Consider the following 26,382-nt stretch of genomic DNA (forward strand, 5'->3'; position numbering starts at 1 on the left):
CCCTCGAGCGGCGCTATAGGAAATTTGGTGTTCCCACGCGAAACTTCGGTTACGTCGATCATGCGACTGTCAAGTGGCGTCACTTTTATTTCATGTGGAAGCCCACCTTGTATATGCTAGTGGAGGAAGGTTCTTAATGACAATATCTTCTAATTGAACATTTCTCAGCCAGTTCCTGAACCCTTGAAAACAAAATTTTGCATAGATCGTATGCGTTCTGAAAAAATTTGGACTGCATCTCGTTATAAAAAATTACGCATGCGAATGACCTGCGAACTGCTGTATATTTGATATTTTCTTCATATTATCTTTGGGAAAGTGCATTGTGGGAAACGAGAATGTAACGCCATCATAATGTATGATAGAATCAGATAATCTGTTTGTTTGTTTTGCTTTTTTAAATTTTTTACGTTGTAACAACGCGTGATATAAAGTACTTTAATAGAGTATTCCTATCTTGTGTTTTATACGTGAGCACCATTTGCTGTGATATTCTGACAGATGTATTCCTGTTGATTGGAGCAAAGATCTTCGTCAAATAAGAGGAACGCTTATTAGAACGATACAGAAGAAAGCTTCTGGCGTTTTGAACACCAAAGGTACGTAACAAATAATTTTACCTTGTTTTAGACCTCAGTGCTACGCTATGTAATTTTTAATATGCTAAAAATGAGTTAAATTGCAGAAATCGGAGAACAGACACTAACATATCCGTTGGAAAATAAAAGGAAGTTTGAATTTAGTTACCGACGGGGATGGAATATGAGTGAGGAGTTCTTTCTTAGGTATTTGCTGTTTGCAGTTACTATTTCGGTTAATTTCTTTCAATAGAGCGATTAATACCTGGTGTTTATTGTCCTATTGCATACCTGTTTTCCATAATGTCGGGAATTTTGTGTAAGTTGTTGGGATTGCATTGGTGTTAATTGGAGTATTTACAGATACGTTTGCCTTTCATCTTGCTTACATTTTACTGGTTTCTGGGATTCGAACTTCGTTGCTAATACAGAATATGAATGAGTTTTACACATGTGCTGGTAATGTGAAGTAACTGAACTTAATAGTGTGTAGTCAGAAAAAATGTGTGTAGGTGTTAGCAGTTTGTGTGTTGCACATTACAAATTAGTATAAGTAACTGATTCAGGCCCACCCACACACAAAAGTAGACAACTTTCAGAAAATAGACGGAGCGGGGGCAAATAAACCATGGGAGCAGCAATTTTTGAGAAATATTTTCCATTTTGTTTGTGTTCCATACAAAACTTTCTTAGAAGGACGTTATTTGCATCGGAGATGTTGGGGTAATGATACATCTCTGTTTTGCACTGAAAAAAAAAAACCTATGTTAAAACACAAAAATTCATTGATACACCTGTTTCATCGTCCCCAGATAAAGTAAGCAGTAATAATTAAAAAAAGTAAATGACCTGTCAGAAGGAGAGTACTCCGTTAGAACAGGACTGGTACGAGAATTGAAACGTTTTTGGTTTTTTAGATTAGGCCTTATATGTTGCTTTTCTCAATTTTGATGTTTAAAGCTGTTGGCAAGAACATTTCTCACATTCTTATGACTAAGGCTTATCTCAGTATACCACCGTTTGCAAAGAAATATTCATTTTGAAATTATAGGGTTATTTTCTAAAATATTCTGTTGATTTCTGAGCTCTGTCTGTGTGGGCGTTACTCTTTATTTTTCATGTCTGTCACAGTGTTAAATCTAAAGTGGATTGGTTTTTGTTTCCTTGGGCTTTTGTTTAGGTACTTGCATGCACTCCTGTTTAGTAGGGGCCTAAGTTCTGGATGTTGAATGGTTTCACAATAAGAATAAAACATTAGTTACTGAGCCCTTTTTGCATGTGATTTGCTGATGCTGCCGACAAAAAAATAGTGTGTGTGTGTGTGTGGGGGGGGGGGGGGGTGGTAACAATGTTGTATCTAATATAATCAAGAGAATTTTAACAGCATAGCTGCAAGGTTCTTTGTCTAATATAGATGATATATTTACCTTTTTTAAAAAGCAATCATTTCTAGTAAGTGTAGTCAAACTAATATGTTCATTTTTGTCAAATTTAGCCAGTTTGGTATAGAGAAATAAAATGTCCAGCAAGTAACCACATAAGGAAACAAATCAGGTATACATATCCTGTAGGTGGACTTGGTGTTCATAACTTTGATGTAAATTGCAAGCTGACCTGAGACGTGCAATTAAGTAAGCTGTTCATTACACAGAAATGTGCTGCAAGGATAATGTACAGCTTGTCTATAGTAAGTTGATTCATGCAGAGGCTGTTGGGAACAGCAGGATGCTCACCTTGCCCATTTATTAGCACTTCCAAAAGGAGTGGAGTGATGAGAAGAAGGTAGCATTAGCTTCTTTTTCAGTGATCGCACCATTGCTCTTCACAATGTGTACACTGACATTGCCTGTCTAAGAGCAGCCTAATGTTGTCAGTGCTTGGAGGCGAATGAAAGTTTAACTAGTGCTGATTTTCTACACTTCTGGCAGTGCCAGTAAAATGGTGAACTTATCATGGACAAGCTGTTGGCAAATGATACACTAATAACCACAATATGTTTACTGTATCTACATGAAATTTTGTCTCACAAACTGACCACTATTTGAAAATACTAGTATTTATAAATTATAATATTAAGAACATAACTTGTCTCCATGACGTAAACTTAATATATTGGACCCCTTCCCATGTGAATTAAAGCTCCTGATAGAGATAGAAAACTCATCTCCATATTTATCTGTCAAACGGTACCCTGCAGACACAAGAAGACATGTTACTATCATGGATTTTTATTTGTGTATTACATGACCTGTCCAGTGGTCATGTGTGTTTGGAATAATGGCTGATTTATGCCTGTGTGCATATTTGCATTTGAGATTTTGTGTAAAGATGTGAAATATTCCTGATTTGCACAGTCACATTACATATTGCAGCTGTAAGTAGAAATCGTGTGTTTTAATTGAAAAGCAAATTGAAATAATTTGTTCTTCACAACAATTGTTCTACAAACGAATGCGATTAGATATATCTAATAGATTTAGAAGTAGGTAAGGGTTAGTGTAAAAGCCAATCGTGTAAACACTCAGCAAGTAGCCTTGCATTTACAAAAGAAATATGTTTAAAAACAAATCATATGTTTGGCAGTATAATGTGGTGTCACAAATGTGATTCATGAGACAAATGGGTATCCAAACAAACTTTCTGCAGGTAAAGTTATTTGAATTTTACATTACCATCATATTATTGCTGTCATCAACACCACCATCACTGTTACCACTATGTGTAGTATATGATGAAGTGACTGTGTGGGTGCTGGTAAGGCAAGTGACAGTTGCCATTCGCTTTACAAGCAGCTACCGTGACTAATCCAGTAACAGTAAACCACTTAAGGAAACAGTAAGGGAAAAAGAAATATATTCACAGATGTGAATCATGACAAGTTTTATTTCAGAATGTGAAATGGTATGGGTTTTATTGGTTATCTGTGCTTGTCATATGCATTTTTGCAAGGATCACTGTGATAAATTTAGATATTTGATATTTACAGAAACATTGAAACAGTTTCTTTCAGGCACTGTCATGAAAATAGCAGCAATGCGAGAAGAGAATAGGTGACATTAAACATATATGTTTTGTGCTGTCAGTGGCTACAGTTACTGGGAATTTCCATGGAATTGCCACACAGAGCGAATTTATATCAATCGAGAATAATTTTATACGTAAAATACAGGGTTAGGTTCTCATTTACTCACGTATTAGGTTTAAAATAACAGAGTTTCTTAGTGTTTTTAGCAAATATAACCATTGTCCCCTTTAGGAAACGCATTTTAATGTAAAATTTTTTACACTTAAAAATTTGACACTGAAACACACAATAAGACACCAATATTATTTTCATCTACATCCTAAATTGCATCTGGATTATCTACAATGGAAGATTACGATGGTCCTATACTCAGTTTTGTTTTCATGATTGGTTTCCTTACATGCAAGGCGTTTGTAGCTGGGCATTTGACATTCGTTTGAAGTGCCACACTGCTTGGCAAAGAAATGTTTATTTTTAGCTCTGTAGTCTTCTTTACCATTCGTTTATACAATTCTTTGTAACATGTAGGAAAAAGTTCAACTCCTCTCTTCACTATTGCACTTCTTACTTCTTGAAGACCATGTTCATCAAAAATTGTCATTGCAGATGTCATTTTCAAAGCCTTGGCCATTTTCTTTGGTGTCAGCTCTCTAACATGCCAAAATTCCTAAACTTCTGTTTCTTCTTTACTACTGTTCACACTGAAAACTATCAAGTCTTTGTTCGGGTCCTGGGAATGAGAGTTTTGGAAGTCACACACAATCTCTTCTTCAACATCAGTGAATCCAGTCTGCAATGTCATGTCTGTAAGTTCTCTCATTTTAATGTTGATATCGTTGATCACTTCATCTTCTAGCACTTACACAGCATTGGGCCAGGTTTCTCCATACACAATCCATACATTTTGATATGCTGTCAGTCCATGTGTCTCTAATAACATCAGTCACTTCTTAATATTCAACTATAGCCAGAAAATCTTGATGGTAAGTCCATTATTTGAATCACATTCTTCTATTAAGTGAAGGAAATTTGATGCAGATAGTATCTACATCTACAGATATACTCCACAAGCCGCTGTATGGTGCATGACAGAGGATACCATATACCATTACTAGTAATTTCCTTTCCTGTACCACTCGGTAATAGAGCGGCGGAAAAATGCATCTACTTGACCCTATATGAGCCTTAATTTCTCTTGCTTTACCTTTGTGGTCCTTACACAAAATGTATGTGGGTGGCAGTAGAATTATTCTCCATCAGCTGCAAATGCTGGCTTATTTGATCCATAATTTTCCTCGAAAAAAAGTTGCCTTCCTTCCAGAAATTTGCATTTGAGTTCCTAGCGCAACTCTGTAATACTTGCGAGTCGCTCAAACCTGCCGGTAACAAATTTAGCAGCCTGTCTCGGAATTGCTTGGGTGACTTCCTTTAGGCTAGTCTGATTTGGTGTGAATCTCAAACACTCGAGCAGTACTCAAGAATGGATTGCAGTAGTGTCCTGAATGCAGTCGTCTTTACAGATGAACCAAATTTTGCTGAAATTCTCTCAATAAGCCAAAGTTGACTATTCACCTTCGTACTTCAATCCTTAAATGCTAATTCTGTTTCATACCTACTGCTTTGCAGCCTAGGTATTTAATCGACATGATGGTGTCAAATGTCACACTACTATTGCTTATTTGAACATTATGGGTTTGTTTTTCCTAGTTGTCTGCTTAAACTTGTATGTTTTCTACATTTAGAGCCAGCTGTCACAAGCAGTTGCAGATTGCTGTTCACCTTGTCCACCAGATCATTAGTGTGTGTAGAAAGTAATGTTGGACCTATCACACTTTCGTGCAGCGCTCATGATGCCCTCACCTCTGATGAAGAGTTGTAATTGAGGGCAATGTACCAGTTTGTTACTCAAGAGATCTTCAAGCCACTCACTTTTATCTGATAATCTGGTCCATATGCTCATACCTTTAAGTCTGCAGTGGTACACGGCGTCAAATGTTTTTTTGGAAATCTAGATGTATGGAATCTGCCTGTTGCTCTTTATCCATAGTTTGCAGGATATCATGTGAGAAAAGGGCAAGCTGAGTTTTTGATAAGCAATGCTTTTTTAAAACTGTGCTGATTAATGGAGAGAGGCTCTTCAGTCTGAAGAAAATCTAGTATATTCGAACTTGAAATAAGTTCAAGAATTATGCAGCAAACTGAGGTTAAGGGTATTAGTTTGTAATTTTGCTTGCGGGTCTGTTGGTCTGCCCTTCTTATAAACAGGAGTCACCTGTGGGTTTTTTCCTGTTCCCTGGGACTTTGTGCTGAGTGAGAGATTCCTGATAAATGCAAGCTAAGTGAGTAGCCAGTGCAGTAGAGTACTCTTCGTAAAATCGCTACTGCTACACCAGACTGATCAAAGTGTGACTTGGTAGAAGCCTTGGACCCACTTAAATGATTTTATGTAAGTCCAGAATTTTCTTGAATTCTCGACAACATCTTATGCATAGGTATGACTGTGGTAGCTGTTGTATGGTTCATGCACTGATCTTTTCACGTACTTGCAAATCTCTACTAACTTTTACATGTTGTCAGTTGTGCATTCTCTTTTGAATCAAGAGTGCAACAGCCTGTGGTTCCTCAGCATTTTGTTGCTAAACTGCTGTGGACCTTTTCCATCCTTAATCTAGTTACTCAGCACGTACTTCTCCAGAGCATGATTTACAATTTGTTTAAATTTTGCCCATAATTCCTCTGTGTCCATTGTACTGGAACCAAATGATGTTAATTATCTGTCTAAGTGAAATGCTAACAACTGCTTATCTGCTCTTTCTAGCAGAAATAATCTCCTAGCCATCCTGAATATAGGAAAAAAGTTCCTGATCGGTGGATTGCAGGGTGGATATAAAGTGTTCTGTGGCAGAAACAGGGCTTCGGTGTTTATATTTGAATCAGTGATGGAAAGTGGGTGGCTGGGGGAACATTATTGAGGAGAAGATGAATTTTGAAAGGGACCTTTTTTTTTTTTCTTTCTCACGGTAAGCCTTCAAATCTCCATGCAGTTCTTTAAGGAAATGGTCATAGAAAATAGCAGAAAGTATCACATCACTTTTTTTCCATCTCCAGTGAACTCCCAGCCTGCTCTTGTCACAGCACTTTGGTACCCAAGGATTTTGAGAACAGTAGATGATAAGGGGTTTTAATTTGCAATCCCCTGCAGCATTTCCTCCAAAGAGAAATGGCGCAATAGTCATTGCTAGCCATAAATCTGGGTATTGTTTTTGCTTCATTAGAAATGAAAGTGCAGCTAGACATCAGTTTCCAAAATAAGCCTGTTACATCAAGGATGATTCCCAGTGAAGCCTCTTGCTGTCACACTTTCTTTAAACCTTTCTATAAATTCCTTGGCGTCAATTTCATTTGCCTCTCCTATTATTTTAATGTTGTGAAAGCCAAAATGATCCTTGAAAAGATCAAACCAACCTGAGCTGGCCTAGAAAGATGCTGGGTCATCCTCTTCTTTCGGTAAATATGCATACAAGCACTTGTTATTCAAATAGCAGCTCCAGAGAGATGGATGTCCTACTGATTGTCAGTCCAATGGCGTAGCTGCTTCTTCTTCTTCTTCTTCTTCTTATTCCCCCCCCCCCCCCCCCCCCCCATCGCCTCAAACTATATTTGCTCATTTTAGTTGCACTTATAGTGCATTTATAATAAGTTGCGGCTTTTGACAGTACGGTATGGAGCAAGTAGAGGGAAGTGTGTGCTGCACGCGTCAGCAGGTGACCACAGTATAATGCCAGTCCTATTTGGTGCAGAATTTGGCAGGTTCGTGACACTGCGTGAGCAGCAAACCGGCCGATCTGTGATCTTTGTGAAACAAATTTATAGAAACTATTTGGTAGTAAACTCTCATTCTCACACATTTTACAGTTAAAATCGTCAGCTTCATGATGAACTGCCTATCATTCTGTTAGTGGCCGTAGTCATTGCAGTGTTTCGATAATAGGTAAACTAATGCAAGAAATTCTTGGTTTGCAGTGAAAAACAGGTGTCACTATGAATTTGTGTTTGGTGGGTGTTTGATGTTGCTGTGGATTAAATGTAGGTAATATATTGAATTATTCTCCAATCTCGAGAAAAAGGGAATGTACGTAAATCACTCCGTCACGAACTCGTGCCTCGATGAAAAAGCTAGACTGAAATATTATAAATTTTTCATGTGTTTTAAATGTTTTTAGATATTAGAACAAGATTTTGGCAAATGATCGTGCGCAAAGACAAGAGTGTTTTACCATATGATTAATATGCGAAACTATCATATCTACCGCAACATTCAAGAGACTACAGATTTTTTCGATCAAATAATGTAATTATTGAGGGCCATCAATAGCTGGCCCCCCCTGTGGGTCCGGGGATTAGAATAGGCCTGAGATATTCCTGCCTGTCATAAGAGGTGACTAAAAGGAGTTTTACACGTTTTGGCCTTTATGTGATGTTCCCCTGTAGGGTTTGACCACCATTTTTCAAAATTTTTCTGAAGACTGAGCCAATTGGGGAAGGGCGCCTTACATGGTGCATTGTGCCCATCGTGCATTGAGATCTTTAGCCCACTTTCTTGTTGTTGCATTGCAGTCCCACCCATTCTCCATCTCTTGGGCGAGGACACCTTCCTGGGTGCATTTTCCACAGGCACTACACAGCGCCGCTTTCTGTGTTGACAATGAACATGGACCTCTTTGCATCTGATATCCAGCACGGTAGCCAGTCCATTGTAGTAGGGCCGCCTTGTACCCTGTTGGCTGTAGCCCCCAGACCGCACAGGGATCACTCTGCTGTTGCCTGCACCGTTAACTCCCCACATATGCCAAGGGGTAGATGCCCATCCTCTTGGGGCATTGGGACTCCCGGCAATGGCCATCCTGCCAAGTGGCCTTTGCTGCGGCTGGATGGCACCTGTGGGGAGGGCCCCTGGTCGGAGTGGGTGGCATCAGGGCGGATGACATGCGATGAAGCTTAGTCCATCATCTCTTGCTGGTGGCGAAACACCAGCAGTCTCTAAGCGTTCACGAGCTCAATTCAATGCAGAGAAGTACGCCCCTAAATCGTTCCCCTCCCTGGCCACACCATGAGAGGAACGTCAGGCTAAGGATGGCAGCGAATCTTATTCGACTCGGTACCTTTTATGTTTGAGAGCTGATGGGGAATCTTTCATGACGATGAAGCCTCAGTTTTTTGTTGAGCATTTAGAGGACAAGTTTGTGGAGGTGGAGGGCTTGTCCAAAATGAGATCTGGGTCAGTCTTGATCAAAACAACATCCTCTGCCCAGTCTGTGATAAACTGGGGCATGTTTCTGTAACCATCATGCCCCATAAGAGCTGAAATATGGTTCAGGGAATCATATTTCAAAGGGAACTTCTTTTGCAGTCTGATGAGGTGTTGCGCCCCAATTTAGAACGGCGAGGTGTACATTTCGTCTGGTGTGTCCACTGGGGTCCAAGGGATAATCAGGTTACCATCGGTGCCTTCATCTTGCTCTTCGAGGGTGATACGTTGCCCGAGAAGGTCAAGGTGATGGCCTACCGCAGTGCTTTAAGTGCTGAAAGTTCGGCCATGTCTTCCCACTGTACTTCCAGCATCACATGTCGAGATTGCGGATGCCCATCACATCCCAATACTCAATGTGCCCCACCTCCCGTCTGTGTCAACTGCGGAGAGCACCATTTGCCTTGCTCGCCAGACTGCAGGATTCTCCAGAAACAAAGGAAAATCATGGAGTACAAGACCCTGGACCATTTGACCTACAATGAGCCTAAGAGAAAATTCGAACGCTTGCATCCTGTATGTATGACATCGTCTTATGCCGCTGCTACAGCAGTTCTGGCACTATCAGCTCTGCCAACTCCAATCACCTCTCAGAGCTGGGAGACTACACCTGCCCCCTTGATGGTGGGGTGGCGTTTCCCTTCCTGTTGCTCTTGCACCACCTGCTTCAGGAGCAACGCCCTCCCAACCATCGGGGACATCTGTCCCCACTTCTAAGCCGGAGAAGCATAAGTCTTCTTTGGCTTCTTTCACTAGGAAGGGGTCCCTTGGGTCACTCCCTTCCCAGGTTTCTGCTAGTGGGAAAGATGACACCTGCCAGTGGCTGAAGAGCCCAAAAGCAGCTGGTCGTAGGTCTTCACGCTCATCCACAGTCCCGAAGACTGAGCCAGTGAAGTCCTCCCAACCAGGGAAACCCAAGGAGCAGTGAGAGAAAGCCAAAAAGAAAACCCCTAAGACCAAGGAAATTATGGTGTCACCCACACCACCGCTACCTACAAGCTCTGTGTCTGTGGATGAGGTGGAGATTCTGGCGTCCACTGAGGACCTAAATCTCGCCAGACCCTCAGACACAATGTATATAGACAGCTAAGGCAATAAGTCTGTGGCAGCAGGTGACCCTGAGGCATAAACTGCCTCATTGAATGTTCCATGCCTTCCCAGTCTCACAATGATGTCATCCTGGCTGAGCTACGGCACCTGTTAAGCTTTACACCTGCTTTCTGTATTGCCCTCCAGGGAACCTGGTTCCCTGCAATGCGGACCTCTGCCTTCCATGGTTATAAGGGATATTACAGGAACTATAGCGACTATAATTGAGTGTCAGGTGGAGTTTATGTCATAAACTCAGTCTGTAGTGCAACTGTGCCTCTTCAAACCCCTCTTGAAGCTGTCTGAATAAGGACAAAGCAGGAAATAACTGTCTGCAATGTATACCTTCCTCCAGATGGTGCAGTACCCCTGAATGTAATAGCTGCACTTATTGATTGACTCCCTTAAACCTTTCCTACTTTTGGGAGATTTTGACACCCATAACCCCTTGTGGGGTGGCACCGTGCTTACTGGCCTAGGCAGAGATGTCGAAACTTTACTGTCTCAGTTCGACCTGTGCCTCTTAAACACTGTGGCCACCACACATTTCAGTGTGGCTCATGCTAATTACTCGGCCATTGATTTATCAATTTGCATCCCAGGACTTCTCCCATCTATCCACTGGACAGCACATGACGACCTGTATGGCAGTGACCACTTCCCCATCTTCCTGTCACTGCCTCAGTGTCAGGCCCACGGACGCATGCCCAGATGGGCTTTAAACAAGGCGGACTGGGAAACTGTCACCTCTGCTGTCACTGTTGAATCTCCCCCACATGGTAACACCACTGTGATGGTTGAGCAGGTAACTACAACATTTGTTTCTGCAGCAGAAAACGTGATCCCTCGCTCTTTGTGGCGCCCCCGGCGCAAGGCAGTCAGGAGCATCGGCGAGCTCTACAGTGGCATAAGCGGCATCCTTTCCTGGAGAACTTCATAACCTTTAAACGGCTCCATGCTCGCGTTTGCCAACTTATCAAACAACGGAAGCAGGAGTATTGGGAGAGATACGTCTCAACCATTGGGTGCCATACGTCACCTTCCCCTGTCTGGGCAAAGATCGAACGTCTTTTCTGGTACCGGACCCCAACATGTGTTCCCGATGTTACCACAAATGGCGTGTTATCTACCAATGCAATTGCCAAGCACTTTGCTCGAGCCTCTGGATCGGAGAATTACCCCCCAGCCTTTCGCACTGTCAAACAGCGGCTGGAAGGGAATGTCCTCTCATTCACAACATGCCACAGTGAATCTTATAACGCCCCATTTACAGAGTGGGAGCTCCTCAGTGCCCTTGTACATTGCCCCAACACAGCTCCTGGGCCTGATCGGATCCACAGCCAAATGATTAAACATCTCTTGTCTGACTACAGGTGACATCTCCTCGTCATCTTCAACCGGATCTGGTGCGATGGCGTATTTTCATCGCAATGGCGGGAGAGCACCATCATTCTGGTGCTCAAACTTGGTAACAACCCGCTTTATGTTGATAGCTATCAGCCTCACCAAAGTTCTTTGTGAGCTGCTGGAACATATGATGTGTCAGCGGTTGGGTTGGGTCCTGGAGTCATGTGGCCTACTGGCTCCATGTCAGGGTAGCTTCCGCCAGGATAGCTCTACCACTGTCCCTCAAGTCTACCATCCGAACAGACTTTTCCAGATGCCAAAAACTGGTTGCTGTCTTTTTTTGACTTAGGTAAAGCATACGACAGGACCTGGCGACATCATATCCTTGCCACATTGTATGAGTGGGGTCTCTGGAACCCGCTCCTGATTTTTATCCAAAACTTCCTGTCGCTCCTACTTTCCATCTCCAAGTTGGTGCCTCCCACAGTTCCATCCATATCCAGGAGAATGGAGTCTCACAGGGCTCTGTATTTGTGTGACCATTAACGGTCTAGCGGCAGCTGTCAGGCCCTCTGTCTCACCTTCTCTGTATGCAGACGACTTCTGCATTTCGTACTGCTGCTCCAGTACTGGTGTTGCTGAGTGTCGCCTACAGGGAGCCATGCACAAGGCGCAGTCATGGGCTCTAGCTCATGTCTTCCAGTTTTCAGCCGCAAAGTCGTGTGTGATGCACTTCTGTCGGCATCCTACCATTCATCCGGACCCAGAACTTTACCTTCATAACGATCCACTCACTGTAGTGGAGACATGTCAATTCTTAGGACTGGTTTTCGACGCTCAATTGACTTGGCTTCCTCATCTTAACTGCTGGCAGCACGTCAGTGCCCTCCGTTGCCTGAGCAACACCAATTGGGGTGCAGATCGCTCTATGCTGCTGCAGCTCTACATAGCCCTTGTTCAATCCCGAATTGGCTATGGGAGTGTATTTTATGGTTTTGCAGTGCCCTCAGTGTTGCATTTACTCAACCCTGCGCACTACTGCGGGGTTCGACTAGCGACAGGAGCATTTAGGACGAGTCCGGTGACCAGCGTACTGGTGGAAGCTGGGGTCCCTCCATTGCAAATCAGACGTGCACAACTGCTCGCCAGTTACGTTGCACACACTTGTTGTTCTCCTGAGCATCTGAATTACTGTCTCCTTTTCCCGCCTGTGGCAGTCCATCTCCCGCATTGGCGGCCCAGGTCGGGGCTAATGATTGCGATTCATGTGTTCTTTCCTTTGTCACCTCTACTTGTGGTCTGTTCGTGTATGCCTCCATGGTGTACGCCTCGGCCGCAGCTTCATCTAGATCTTTCACGTGGCTCTAAGGACTCCATTAACCCTGCAGCTGTCCGCTGTCGCTTCCTCTCAATTCTTGACGTGTTCCAGGGCTGTGAAGTGGTTTACACCAACGGCTTGATGGCTAATGGTTGCGTTGGCTTTGCCTACGTTCACGGCGGCCATATTGAACAGCATTCCTTACCCATTGGATGTAGTGTATTCACTGCAGAGCTGGTGGCCATTTCTTGTGCACTTCAGTATCTCCGTTCATGCAATGAGGAGTCTTTTATATACTGACTCTTTGAGCAGCCTGAAAACTATCGACCAGTGCTACACTCATCATCCTTTGGTAATGTTCATCCAGGAGTCCACCTATGCCCTGGAACAGTCCAGGTCCAGTTGTTCAGTGGTGTTCGTCTGGTTCCTGGTCACGTCGGAATCCCAGGAAATGAAGTTGCTGACAGGCTACACTGAAACCACTTATGGAGATTGACATCCCCTTAACTGACCTGCGTTCATTATTACGCCTCAAGGTTTTGTCAGCTTTGGGAGACGGAATGGCAAAATCTCAGTACGCACAACAAGCTGCGAGCCATTAAGGGGACCATGAATGTGTGGAAGTCCCCAATGAGGGCCTCTCGTAGGGATTCCGTGGTTCTCTGCCGGCTCTGAATTGGCCATGCCTGGGCGACCCACGGCCACCTTCTGTGCTGTGAAGACCTGCCTGAGTGTCGGTGCGGCGCCTGGTTGACAGTGGCACATATTCTTCTGCCCTCTTCTTGTTTGGCTGCCGTGTGACTTCATCTTAGGTTGCCTGACTCTTTATCATTGTTTTTAGCAGACAACGCTTCATCGGCTGATTTGGTTTTACGTTTCATGTGTAAGGGTGGGTTTTATCATTTGGTCAGAGTTTTAGCACATGTCCTTTGTCCCTCTGTGTCCTCCACCCTAGTGCTTTTAGGATGGAGGATTTAATAATGTGTTGCGGGGTGGCTGGCTTTTCCTTTTTATTTTCGTGGTCGACCAGCCACTGTAATCTGCTTTCTTGTTTTACTCTCTTCTAACTGTTTCTTGCCTGTCTGTTGTTTTTTGTACTTCTGTTCCTTTTAGTGTTTGTTGCCTTACCTTCATTCTTGTGGTCTTTCTATCCTTTGTTTTGTGTTATATGTCTCTTCTGTTTTATTCTCACACTTGTGGCATTGTTTTATTAGGAACAAGGAACCGATGACCTCGTAGTTTGATCCCTTTCCCCCTCTTTTAAACCAACTAACCAGTAGCTGGTGAAATGAGAAAGAAGAAGATTTTATCGTAGCAACAAGAGAAGTTCCGTATTTCTCAGAACTCGTCACAGTCCTTCATGAATGGCTCGTCACTACCTTCCTGGTATGGTTGACAACTTAAGGCCAGTCCTGTTGTGCAACATTTACAGTGACTTCTTTTGTCAGCATTTTGATCTTAGTGAGGGTAAACTTCTTGCTGCTGTTTTCTTGCCGCATTACATTTCACCTAGACCCATATACTATGTTGGATTTATATGAGCATGGTACAGAGGAAGCCTGATTGAACTATGCTGTTTACCGTTAGCCAGTTCGTCGACCTGGTAGTATGGAGTTTTGACTTCTACAACACTACATATTCCATTAACTTCGCCAAATATACACTACGTTAAACTTTTATCTTGTGGAACATTCCTTGTACCCAGAACAAAACACCAGCTTTCCTACAGTGCACTGTTGGAGCTTCATGCATCACAACTGCGTGGTATGGTGTTTTGTCCATTACTTTTGTCGAATTCTGAGGAATGTTTTGCAGCAGAATGTTTCTTCTCAGCCAGTGAACGTGTTCTTGGACGACATTTTCATTGCAAATCTCTTGGTCATATGTACTGCACTGTTGATATTAATGCAATGCCAACACAAAACACTTGTTTACAATACTTGACAACTACAGAACTTTTCAATGCGAGAAAATATGATTTCACAATAAGAGCTGACAAACGTTGATGCATGTAATGCATGGCACCACATGGTACTGTTTACTGATGATGTGGTAACAGAGGCGTTTTACCAGGTGAAGCGCTGGCCACTTGGTAGGGAAAGCCAGCTTGCTATTGGTGTTACCTGGGCAACGGCGTCTCATCCCCCTCTGGTCAGCCAAGCGTCAAAAGTCACAACTAACTTTAAACACACTATAAGTTAGTCGAAGATTGAGCAGTTTTTCGAATTGATTTTGCACTGTCATGAATAGTACTTAACAGTGGACTCACTAAGTCCCAAAGCATGCTGAATATCAACAGTAAGCTCATCTTTCTCATAACAATCCAGAACTTGTAACTTTGTAATGCTTACAGTCATTGTGTGTGCTGCTTTCCTGTGACAGCACACTCTCTTACCTGATATGTGCAACTTCACTGCTGAACGGAATTGAACTGACGGTTTGTGTCTCAAAAAACACAACAGAAGATGCTCATTGAGATGTATTAGTGCTTCTTTACTGTTAACAGATAGCAGCACTGGACCTAAAACTAAAATTGTATAGATGCAAACATGCAGATAATCGGTCAGTGTGTAACAGGATCTACCTGTATTCGGGCAATGTGCTAAATGAATTTAATTAGGTGTGAGACAATTTTTGTTGATAGTCATAAGGTATTAGAATCATTTGTTTGTTGTAAGTGTATTAGTGAACTAGAAAATTTGTTTGTTATGCTTTTGAAAGTAATTTCCCCAACAACTTTCTTTTGGCAGGGAATTGACTTGAGAAGGAAAGATAGAAGTTGTGATAGTATTGTATATATATCTCTGTCTCTTCTGCTGCTTAGTGCAAGGGACTGACTTCATTCACTGCCATAGTGTTCAAGACAGTCCATGATCATCTTTATCCAAGAAGGATGAAAACTGACAAGCAATATTTCAAAATGTAGCTCTAGTGGGTGTCTTAAGGTCAGACTGTGTACTCTGGTTCTGTTGATTGGATCAAGTGCGGCTGTTTCCCTTCCATTATATCTCTTCTCTGATGTACTTTTTATTATTTTTAATGAACAAAATCACTGTTAATTCTTGAGACATAGTGCCGCCTTTCTGACTATTTCATTGACATGACATTAAACTTACGTGTTTCTTTATTTGTTGCTCTCAGCCATAACTAATGGCTGTTTATGAATTCAGCAACTGGACTTTGAATGAAACATTGACACTTTTAACTGAATGTGTTTAGTGTTAGGGTTGATCTGCAAACATTCTTGCTTTGAGTAGCTGGACTCTACTGTAGATAGGTGAAGTTCCTAGTGTATACCTTCGTATTGTTCTGAAATTGAGAGACTGGTTTTCATATTCGCAAAATCCAGATTGAACTCGGTGTGTAGCCTATTACATTGCTAGAATTTTCATTTTCCTGCATGTAGCATGTGGCAGCTGTATGTAAATGAGAATCTGTACTGTACATGCACTGAAGGGAGGCACTGGCAAGGTGATTGATAGGAGTTGAAGATTTGAAAGTAGTAGTTTCACAGAAAATGATTACTTTCTGGCCCTGTCAGCTTTAGCAACCAGGCAGCATTATATTTAGTGTGTCTGTGTCCATTAAATTAGAATGGACCCACAGAGTTAATTATTGGTTATATTTCGTTTGCAGTTAAGTTTGAAATCTTCGTTTTTATTGGCCTGTTAGATGGTATGTTGGCTACTGTATAAACCTGGTAGTACCCAGAAAAGCAGCCAGTAAATTCATTTGTAAGACTGTAAAGTGATGTGCAAATCTAATTTTCATTGTCACAGCATGTATTGTATTCCAGTGAAGTTTTACTCTAAAGCAGTCTTGAAAACTTGCTAATGAAATGATAATCCAGGGGAAATTGTGTCTTACGTTTTTGCGCAAACAGGATATGAAACAAATAAAATCTTGGTTATCTCTTATTATTTAAGAGAAGGAATCTCGCTAATAGAATATTGGAATGAAAAACTGGTTTTTAACTATGGCATTAGTTCCAAAGCTACATACTTCAAAAGAAAAGTTATCAGAACATTACCTTCAATGTTGAAAACAAATCCATTTCTCTAAAGATATCTTTTTGTAATATTCAGAATGTTGCATTGCAACTTTCATAGGTTCATTGCAATTTCTTTCTCCTATGACTGTTTTTGACATATGAGAGCAATTAATTCTCATGGCATGAGATAAATATGTTTTAGCTTTTAAACTGCTGGTTGTTAGAATGAGATCATAAGTTTTTCAGAAGTTTCAAATTTTTGGAGAACACAAATTTTTTTGCATGTGCATCCCACAGGTTTCTTTTAAATCACACTAAATTTCCGTTAAGTAGGTGACAGGTAATTTTTTTTTGCTGTGCGAGGTGTATGGGATTTGTTTAGTTGTCATGTATTACATTTCCCGTGTTTATTTTTTGTATACTCTTAGCTCATCAGAAAGTGTAAATGAGAGGCCATATTTTTTCTTTACAGGATTTTATTAGTGTAGATCATTTCTTCTTTGAAGCTGCATGGCAGAAATGATTTACAGAAATACTTTATTTTCATAATACATTTACACAATTGAAAATGATGGAAGTTCTCATTTTCAGATACTTACGAAACACAAATTCAAGAATGTACTGGAAGTTCAATCAGTCGACATCTCCTCATATTGATGTTTTATTGAATAATAAGGTAAGCATATAGTGACAACTTCTTCTTTTTTTAAATATGTATATATACTGGTGCTGTTACCTGTTCTATACTGCTTACATTAAATACGTTACTGAATAGGAAAAATGTCATTCATCATAGGATTGTGTAGTCACTTTGATATTTGAAGTGGTCTGTGGAAGAAAGTGGTAACCTGCAATAGTGCATTTTGCATTACTATGTGTTATATGTTTGAATTAAACCAAAGACAAGAATGTAAATACAATAAGAAAAGTAATTCAAATAACAGACAGCATATTCTAGCAGTGCTTATGGATGTACTTGTTACCTCTGTGGTACATTTGAAAAGACAACAGATTACATCATGAAATTAATGCTTATTAAATTGAAGGCTAATATGTTCTTCCTCCAAGCCTTCATTTCATCATAAAGTTTGATCATAATCAAACATTTTTCGATTGTTTCAGAGTTTAATTTCAGATGACTTCATTATCAGTTGCTAAGGAGCAGCATTGGGGAAGTGGCAACAAAATGGCTATTCATGTTGGTGTGTAGAATGTACGAGACCGGTGATACACCTTCACACTTTTGGGAAAACATCATCCACACAACTCCAAAGATAGCAAGAGCCAACAAGTGCAAGAATTATCACAGGGTCAGCTTAACAGCTCATGCATCCAAGTTGCTGACAAGAATAATGGAAAAGAAAGAAAAATGGAAAAGAAAAATGAGGATCTGTTAGATAACGATCAATTTGGCTTTAGGAAAGGAAGCGCAGAGACTGTTCTGATGTTGTGGTTGATAATGGAAGTAGGAGTGAAGAAAAATCAAGTCATATTCATAGGATTTGTTGACTTTGGAAAAGCAGTTGTCAATGTAAACTGGTGCAAGATGTTGGAAATTGTGATAAAAATAGGATAAGCTATAGAGAAAGGAGGGTAGTGGACTATAAGTGCAAGAACCAAAAGGGAACAATAAGATGGGAAGATCAAGAATGAAGTGCTTGGATTGAACAGGGTGTAAGACTCGGATGTAGTCTTTCACCCCGCTGTTCAGTCTGTGCATGGAAGGAGAACTGAGGGGAAATAAAAGAAAGTTTCAAGAATGGGATTGAAATTCAGGGTGAAAGGATATCAACAAGATTCCCTGATGTCATTGCTATCTTCTGTGAAAATGGAGAAGGATTGCAGGGTGTGTTGAATGGAATCAACAGTGTAATGAGTACAGAATATGGACCGAGAGTTTATCAAATAAAGACAGAAGTAATCATAAGTAGCAGAATTGGCAACAGTAACTTAGCATTACAGTGGGGATGACGAAGTTGAAGAATTCCACTACCTAGGTGGCAAAATAGTCTATGATGAACAAAGCAAGGAGAATGTGGTGAAAAAGGCATTTCTGGCCAAGAGAAGTTTGCTAGTATCAACATAGGTCTTGACTCGAGGAAGAAATTTCTGAGAACGTTCATTTGGAACACACCATTGTACTGTAGTGAGACATGGACTGTAGGATAACCAGAACAGAAAAGAATTGAAGCTTTTGAGATGTGGTGCTACAGAAGAAAGTTGAAAATTAGGTAGACTCATAAGGCAAGGAATGAGAAGGTTCTCTGCAGAATCGATTAGGAAAGGAGCATATGGAAAACATGGACAAGGAGGTATAAAATTACAGGACATCTGTTACGGCATCAGGAATAACTTCCATAGTATTAGTGGGAGCTGTAGAGGGTAAAAACTGTAGAGAAAAACAAGATTGGAATACACCCAACAAAGAATTGAGAACATGGGGTACAATTGCTATTGCAAAATGAAGAGGTTAGCACAGGAGAGGAATTTGTGGCAGGCCATGTCCAACTAGTCAGAAAACTGATGACCAAAAAAAAGCAACAGGTACAAATTTAATATTTATAATACAAAACTGTGGATTCAACTGTGTCATCTTTGTTTACTGCAAGGCATTTACAGTGGAAATAATGTAGATTCATCTAGTAGTGGTGTTCAAGAGCATAATGTACCTAACATTTTTTGATTATTCTATTGCTGAATTTTAGTGCTGGCCGGAGTGGTCGTGCGGTTCTAGGCGCTACAGTCTGGAACCGAGCGACCGCTACGGTTGCAGGTTCGAATTCTGCCTCGGACATGTATGTGTGTGATGTCCTTAGGTTAGTTAGGTTTAGTTAGTTCTAATTTCTAGGCGACTGATGACCTCAGAAGTTAAGTCGCATAGTGCTCAGAGCCATATTTGAATTTTAGTGTAGGATGGTTAGTGAAAGGTTCTTAACACAGAGGCATTTCAACATTCAAAATGTGACATGCAGAGTGGCCGTGCGGTTAGTTTAAGTAATGTGTAAGTCCAGGGGCCAGTGACCGCAGCAGTTTGGTCCCTTAGGAATTCACACACACATTCAAATGTAGAAACAAGTACTAATTTCAGTTGAAAAATATTTTTACACGTGTGGGCAATGTTTTGATGCGACAATAGCACAAATCTTTGGTGCGTACATACATCCAAATTATTGCTGTTCCTAACATAAAGCAATTCCTGTAGTATTGTTGTCAGTACTGATGGGTGTTAATTTTAAGAACACTCTTACCCAAGTCTAGTGGAATATGTGTAACAAAAAATTGCGTACTTGGATGACTGTTCTTGCAGTTCTGAAAATGACAGATTGTATACATTTGATTACGCATGTAGGATATGGAAAACATATTATTGGTATCCCTCTGAGATTCTTGTGTTCATACAGACTTCATATTTGGAAGGCAACACAAATGATAGTCCTTTATTAGTTACACATGACACAAAAGTTACATGTACAGAAATCAAAAGTACGGTATGTTACCTCTTTGTTACAGATAAGCAACTTCTTAAGGATCAGAGACATAAAATTTCTGAGGTTTTCGTGGCCACTTGTTTGATCTATTGTGTGTTGGCTGCAGTCTCAGATCTTTGGGGGACTTCTTTTTTTTTTAAAAAAAAGAACCTCAGCCAATGATTTTGAGATGAAGCCAACAGGCAGTATGTCAGAGACAAATCTTACAGACTTTTTCAGTAGATACAGGCTTTAAAAATTAATAGTTTAATAGTTTTAATACCATAGTAAAATGATTCTGATGTGGATATAAAGTTTTCTTACTTTGTATATATTGTGACTAGATTCACACAGTCTTAAACAGCACTGTGCATAAAAATATTATGTGTAGGAAGGAAATATAGTTACCATATTATTCAAATTTTACAATATGGCAGCATAATATGGTACAGGAACAACATTGGATCTGTCTTGATAAACTGTGAGGAAAACATAGAAAGTGATCATAAATCTTATGACAGTAAATGCAGGATGTAAATTAACTTAAGGATGCAGTAATTAATGTGTTTTTTTGTCTCTTCGTGTTTGTAAAGCTTGTGGACTGTTCTTTTTTTTCTCAGGATGTCTCAGTATATGAATTATTGGATGAAGAGGATGTAATTCAAGAATGCAAAATTCAAAACAAAAAGCTGATAGAATTGTAAGTATTCAGCAAATGATATATTTTCACATATAGTGCTTGTTGTTGAGATCCCGAAATGCTGCTGCTGCTGCTGCCGCCGCCGCCGCCGCCGCCGCCGCTGCTGCTACTACTACTACTACTACTACTACTACTGCTCCTGCTACAGCAGCGTTTGTTACTGATTTTTCTATACTTCCTGAAAATCTTACAGCTGAATGTGATGCAAGTTAATTTCTTGAAAGAAGTAGCCAAAAACTCAGCTTTACGAATCTCTGTATAAAACATCAAATTGCTCTGAACATATACTCTCCAAAATTTTCTAAAAATAAATATTGGCAAATTGAAAAAAGTGAGAAATAATGTAAAAATTTGCTTTAAAAATCTGTTGTGGAAGAAAAGATATGCAGTAGGGGAATATCTGTACTACCAAGAGGAATATTTACAACAAAAAATCATTGTCAAAAACTTTGTCAGTGTTTAGAATGCAGTAAGGTTAACCAGATTGTCAATAAACTAGAAATGTGTGAAAGAAGAATTATAAGGAGAGATTGGATTCACTAAACTTAATGCAGTTGGAAACTGAGAAGTACTGTCATGTTAAAACATTTCAGAAAATATATAAGACAGCATATGAAAGAGATGATATGATATACTTTGGATCAGTGGCTGTAGTCCGTAACCGCGGGACTGCTACGGTCGCAGGTTCAAATCCTGCCTCGGGCACGGATGTAAGCAGATATGAAGTGACTTGAGAGGAAGGAGAAACAATAACAGGGTGTATACGACTCGGGACAACCGGGAGATCTGGGAAAAACCCGGGAATTTTTTCATCCGGGAGAAAACCGGAAAAACCCCTGGAATTTTTTAGAATTTCGCAAATTTTTTTGTCTTAGTTTTCAGTTAAATTTTTGTAATTTTGACTGATAAAAAACAATACTCTAACAAAGGATATTACTGTATCCTGCTTCTGCAGATTAATATTGCAGCAATAAAACATGAGCGAGAGAAAAAAACAAAAATAAAACTGAAGTTGCAAAGGAAATGCACCCTATACAATAACAAAACACAGTATTCATACAAGCCTCTGCCAACAGCAAAATGTGTCAAAGGTGTTAGGAAGACTGTGCAATGCTTCATAACAACAAATTGCCTCCGATGAGCGTGACGCCACAACTGTTTACATTAGGTTCGTTTGAGCAGTTGCGAGCGGGCACAGGCGCAGTTGAGTCACGTGTGTGAAGTACCTTCACCCGTTTCTGGCTACAGAAGTGTGGCTGTTAGCTGTATAAGCAGTAGCAGCAAGGTGCTACCCGGAAAAATTTTACTGGCACGTGCAAGCTGCCAAATGCAATGGGGGCAAACTAGGATATCTGCCCTGGGCAGCAAGAATTCATATTCTTGAGGAAAAAGCCTTTTTCCACAAAGTAGTTAGTATCCAGCACACATAGGTCTATCGATTATTCATATGATGTTGAAACACATCCCTGTTGATTTTTGAACATTTGTGAACATATTCTAAGTTTATTTCTGAATAGATCATAAGTTGATTTTTGAATGCGTGCATAGTGTACGTCATGTCTATGCTAAGGAAATCCCCGTTGCATCTAGAAATAAACTTTCCTGCAGACAAAGCCGAAAGGGTGAATGTCAATTGCTGTTTGTTTATTTGATTGACTGGGTTTGTGAATGATCAACATTGTTATAATTACCAGCGAAATCCATAGATTCAGACTACCAGTGTGGAAATAAACTACTAACAGGAATAACATGTAAGAAAGACTACGTATTACCTACTCAATGTATCCAAGAAAATGAAATTTTGATAGAAAATTTTTGGCCAGACCGCTACACTAGTAACAGCCAGTTGTATAGACCCCGGTAACAGCCACCTAAGTTCTATTCTGGGAGTAGCGTGGAAAAAGCGTTGTATGAACACGTAATAACACCTAACCCGAGAATAAACGTGGGATAACTAAACAGTTGATTGTGGCAGGGTTAGTGAAATTAACCGGAAAAGTAGTTTTGACACTGGCAGGAATAGTTACAGAATTAGTGATGACAAGATTGTTTGTTAGAATGAGGAAGGAGAAGAAATAGGGGCATCACACAAATTATGGAAGAATATGATGATTCCAAATTTACATAAAAATTTCGTATTACTACTTTTCGATCTCATGCTTGAGAAGCTGGAGCGTATGAATGAAATGTGAAGCTATTTCCAAACATAAAGCTTATTGCTTGTAGCAGGCCTAACAGGCATTTGATATTGGTACTTCCTGAATTATATTCTGTCATGTTAAAAAAAAGTGACCATTTGTGCTAAAACAGTCTGTTTATTTGGTTTGTGTTACAATTGCTGCACTATTAGACAGGCCTATTTCGTCTTATCTAACAGACAATGACAAAATACACGTAATCAGATTGAGAAACAACACCAGTATGGGGTACTGTTTGTATTAAAAGTTTTTTCAGTATTAGAAAACAACATTTCGTTTTTTCATGTGGCAAAACTTTTGATGAATTTTGAGGTAATAGATCCTTTCGCAGAAAGGAAATGACACCAGGTAAAGCTGTAGCAAGCTTAGAGAGAAAAAAATGCTAGGACTTAAGGATTGAAGAAATGTGTACTGGTTTGCTTGTCACTTTTCTTTATTGGTTTCATGAATTCTTATATCTAATTTTATGTTACACACAAAAGCAAGTTATTAGCTAATAGGCAATAAAGAGTGCAAATTTTCTGAAGAGTTCTTGTTCTCCTTGTTACAAATAATCCCATCTAATATTAATTGCGAGTTGTTATTTTTTGTTAAAAGAGGAGCTGGATGTGAAACTGGGCAACTGGGAGCAGGAGAGACACCACAGGACATTTTAATTTCCACTGTCCTGAATATAGTTTGATGGCATCCATTACAAAATATTATGCATTTGAATTCCACAGAGTAAAATACAATGACATGCAATAGAAGAATGGTGTGTGAAGAGGCGTGGCACTGCACTTAGGCGCGCTTAAGACCAAATAACATGTCTTATATTTTCTGAACACATAAAACATGTGTTCAAGAAAGATGTGCGCTACAAAATATTACATATTTTTGAAAAGTCTATCCCCCCCCCCGAAATTTTTGATGCCCTACTTCAAACGATCGAGGGAGGAAGAAAGGGGGGGGGGGGGGGGAGAACGGCCGCTATCTAGTTCAGAAATATCGTTGATCCTATGCTGATGTACAGAGCACAGAGCAGTCTGAGTTGCAGTGGGAAGGTGGATAGTCTGTGCGTGGCCCGTGTTTACATTTAGTGATTTTGCTGTTTACTCTTCGTTTATTACACTCAACGTCAAATGTAAACATAATTGATTTCTGTGGCTGGGAGCTGTCAAGTGAATTAAAAATAAATTAACATAATTACGGAAGGCTAAAATACGTTACTAGTTTCAGATTTTATTTCCACCTTTCTGACAGTCAAGCATTAAGTGCTTGCGGAACAATGAAGTTATTTTTGTCGGTTTGCTGAAGAAATTTGGCTTGTATTAATCTTTTCGCTGAGGCAGTCAATTTATTTGAAACGAAATGTTTAATTCCACACTATTGGTTAGTTTCAACTGCTTGCTGCATTTCAAAAGTGCATCTTTTCATCTTCTAGCATGTGTGGCATTATGCCATAATAAAGAACCAAACATGAGATAATACAGTACTGGTACTCCAAGAAAATTTACATCCGAATCTGGACATACGAATGTGCACTGTAAGCCGAATTATGAATTTTAGTATGGTTCACGAAACTCTGATGCTCTTGGAGTATCCTCTGATGTCTCGTTTCTTTTATGACATAATGTAAGATCTTTTAATGTTTTACACGTATGAGCATATGGGCTTCCTGCGCCACCCTAGCTGCGCAAGCGCAGTGATGCATGTTACCTGGCGCTCTCTGGCAGCTGCTAAAACAAACCTGTTTCTAACAGGTCGCAGGAAAATGTCGCGAATGGTTGTTTGAAAAGCGTTACTTTCAAAGTAAATTTCCTTTTATGCAAGCTGAACTATGTACAAGAATGTACAATGAATTTCTTAAATCACAGAGCATTTACCTCTCATTTAAAAATCAACTCTGTGAGGATGATCATTAAGAAAAATTTCGAGCCCAAAAGATCAGACATTAATGTTGGTATTAAAATGTTTACTGTCACATTTGTGTGATGTATCTTAAAGTGTAACATGTGCAAAAAAGATCAATATTATACGTGAAAGCAGCTTATTAACCTTTGAAACCAATATTATATGTGAAAGCTTTGCTTTTCTTTTAGCAACACTATGTATATTAATTTAAACCATTAACTTTTCCAATTTGTGTATATGCGCTACTTAACAGTGCTATTGGCTGACTACATCACGTGTCCTATGCTCTGAATATCGACTGTCATCGGCTGATGAGATCACATGACATAAGCTATGATTGGCTTTCAAAAGCGCATTGCAATCTCGATTTCAATGCTTCGGAAAGTAACATGCGGTGTTTGGTGGAATTAAAATCTATACTTTCGTAATATGAAAATATGCAGCATTCACATTGCTGCATATTAAAGATCTTTCCAAAATGAGGTGTGTTTTTACTGAGTTTTTTTTTTTACTGAGTTTGGTTGTCTAAAGGGCCGGGAAATTCTACACCAGTGTATAAAACCATAACCATTCTAAGGATTGACAAGTTTTACTGTTCCGAGGAAAAGTGTACTGTCACTTAACACGGAAAAAATGTATTTTCACTTGGGAGAAAATGTATTTTTAACTGGGAAATTCGGGAAAAATCTGGTTTTTTTTTTTTTTTTTTTTTTTTTTTTTTCTTCCCCCCTTGTCCATGTATACACTGTGAATAAGGAATATTAGAAGGTAAAAAAGAGAACAGAAAGTGAAGAACTGAAACTGGTGTGTTGCTGTTGAAAGGCACAGTGAGAGAGTAACAACAAAAATAATTTCTTATGCTTGCATAGATCATACACGTAATTTTTAGAAGAATGTAATCATTGACATCATGTAATCAGTATGTTACTGCTCAGGCAATCAAACTAATGACTACGAGTAATCCATTATTTGCCATAAATGTTCTCCTTGGTAGTGACTGAAGTGGTGTAATGCCGACATTGGAATTTCATAAGGGTAGAGCTGGATTCAGATCCCAATCTGGCATAACAGATGTAGATTTGTGGGGTGTGTGAAAGTTTCCAAGAATGTTAAGCGAAAAAGTTGCTGACCTGGATTCTCCCATGATTCATTGGAATCGGATTTTTTTGTCATCAGTCTTCTGATTGACTTGATGCAGCCTGTTTTGACTTCCTCTTTAACTCAACGTACCACTAACACCCAGTCTCCTGAATTATTTGCTCCAGTTTCTGTCTTCCTCTGTTGCCCTTTAGTATCGTGACAGTTATTCCCATATATCTGAACACGTCTTGTCCTCCTGTCTATTGTAGTCGGTGTTATCCACATATTAAATTCCTCACCATTTCTGTGGTGAGTTGCCTCTGTCCATATTATATCAGTCCATCCAATTCTCAACATCCTTCATTAACAGCACATAACAAAAACATTG

At 40.0% G+C, this 26,382-nt stretch overlaps 1 protein-coding gene across 5 annotated transcripts in view; it reads left to right on the forward strand.

Annotated features, from left to right (window-relative positions):
* The first annotated feature begins 327 nt into the window (after nt 1–327).
* The window catches only part of LOC124616460 (serine/threonine-protein phosphatase 6 regulatory subunit 3), a 186,685-nt gene continuing 160,630 nt past the window's right edge, over nt 328–26,382 (forward strand). For 2 of the 5 annotated variants that reach the window (XM_047144801.1, XM_047144793.1), the window contains exons 1-3: nt 365–599; nt 17,248–17,332; nt 20,744–20,823. In XM_047144801.1, coding sequence (XP_047000757.1) covers nt 17,273–17,332; nt 20,744–20,823 — 140 coding nt within the window. In that variant the 5' untranslated portion in view covers nt 365–599; nt 17,248–17,272. The other 3 variants (XM_047144779.1, XM_047144772.1, XM_047144786.1) reach the window with 3 other exon arrangements.

This window comes from Schistocerca americana, chromosome 1, assembly GCF_021461395.2.
Source record: "Schistocerca americana isolate TAMUIC-IGC-003095 chromosome 1, iqSchAmer2.1, whole genome shotgun sequence".
In the NCBI taxonomy this organism is placed as follows: Eukaryota; Metazoa; Arthropoda; class Insecta; order Orthoptera; family Acrididae; genus Schistocerca; species Schistocerca americana.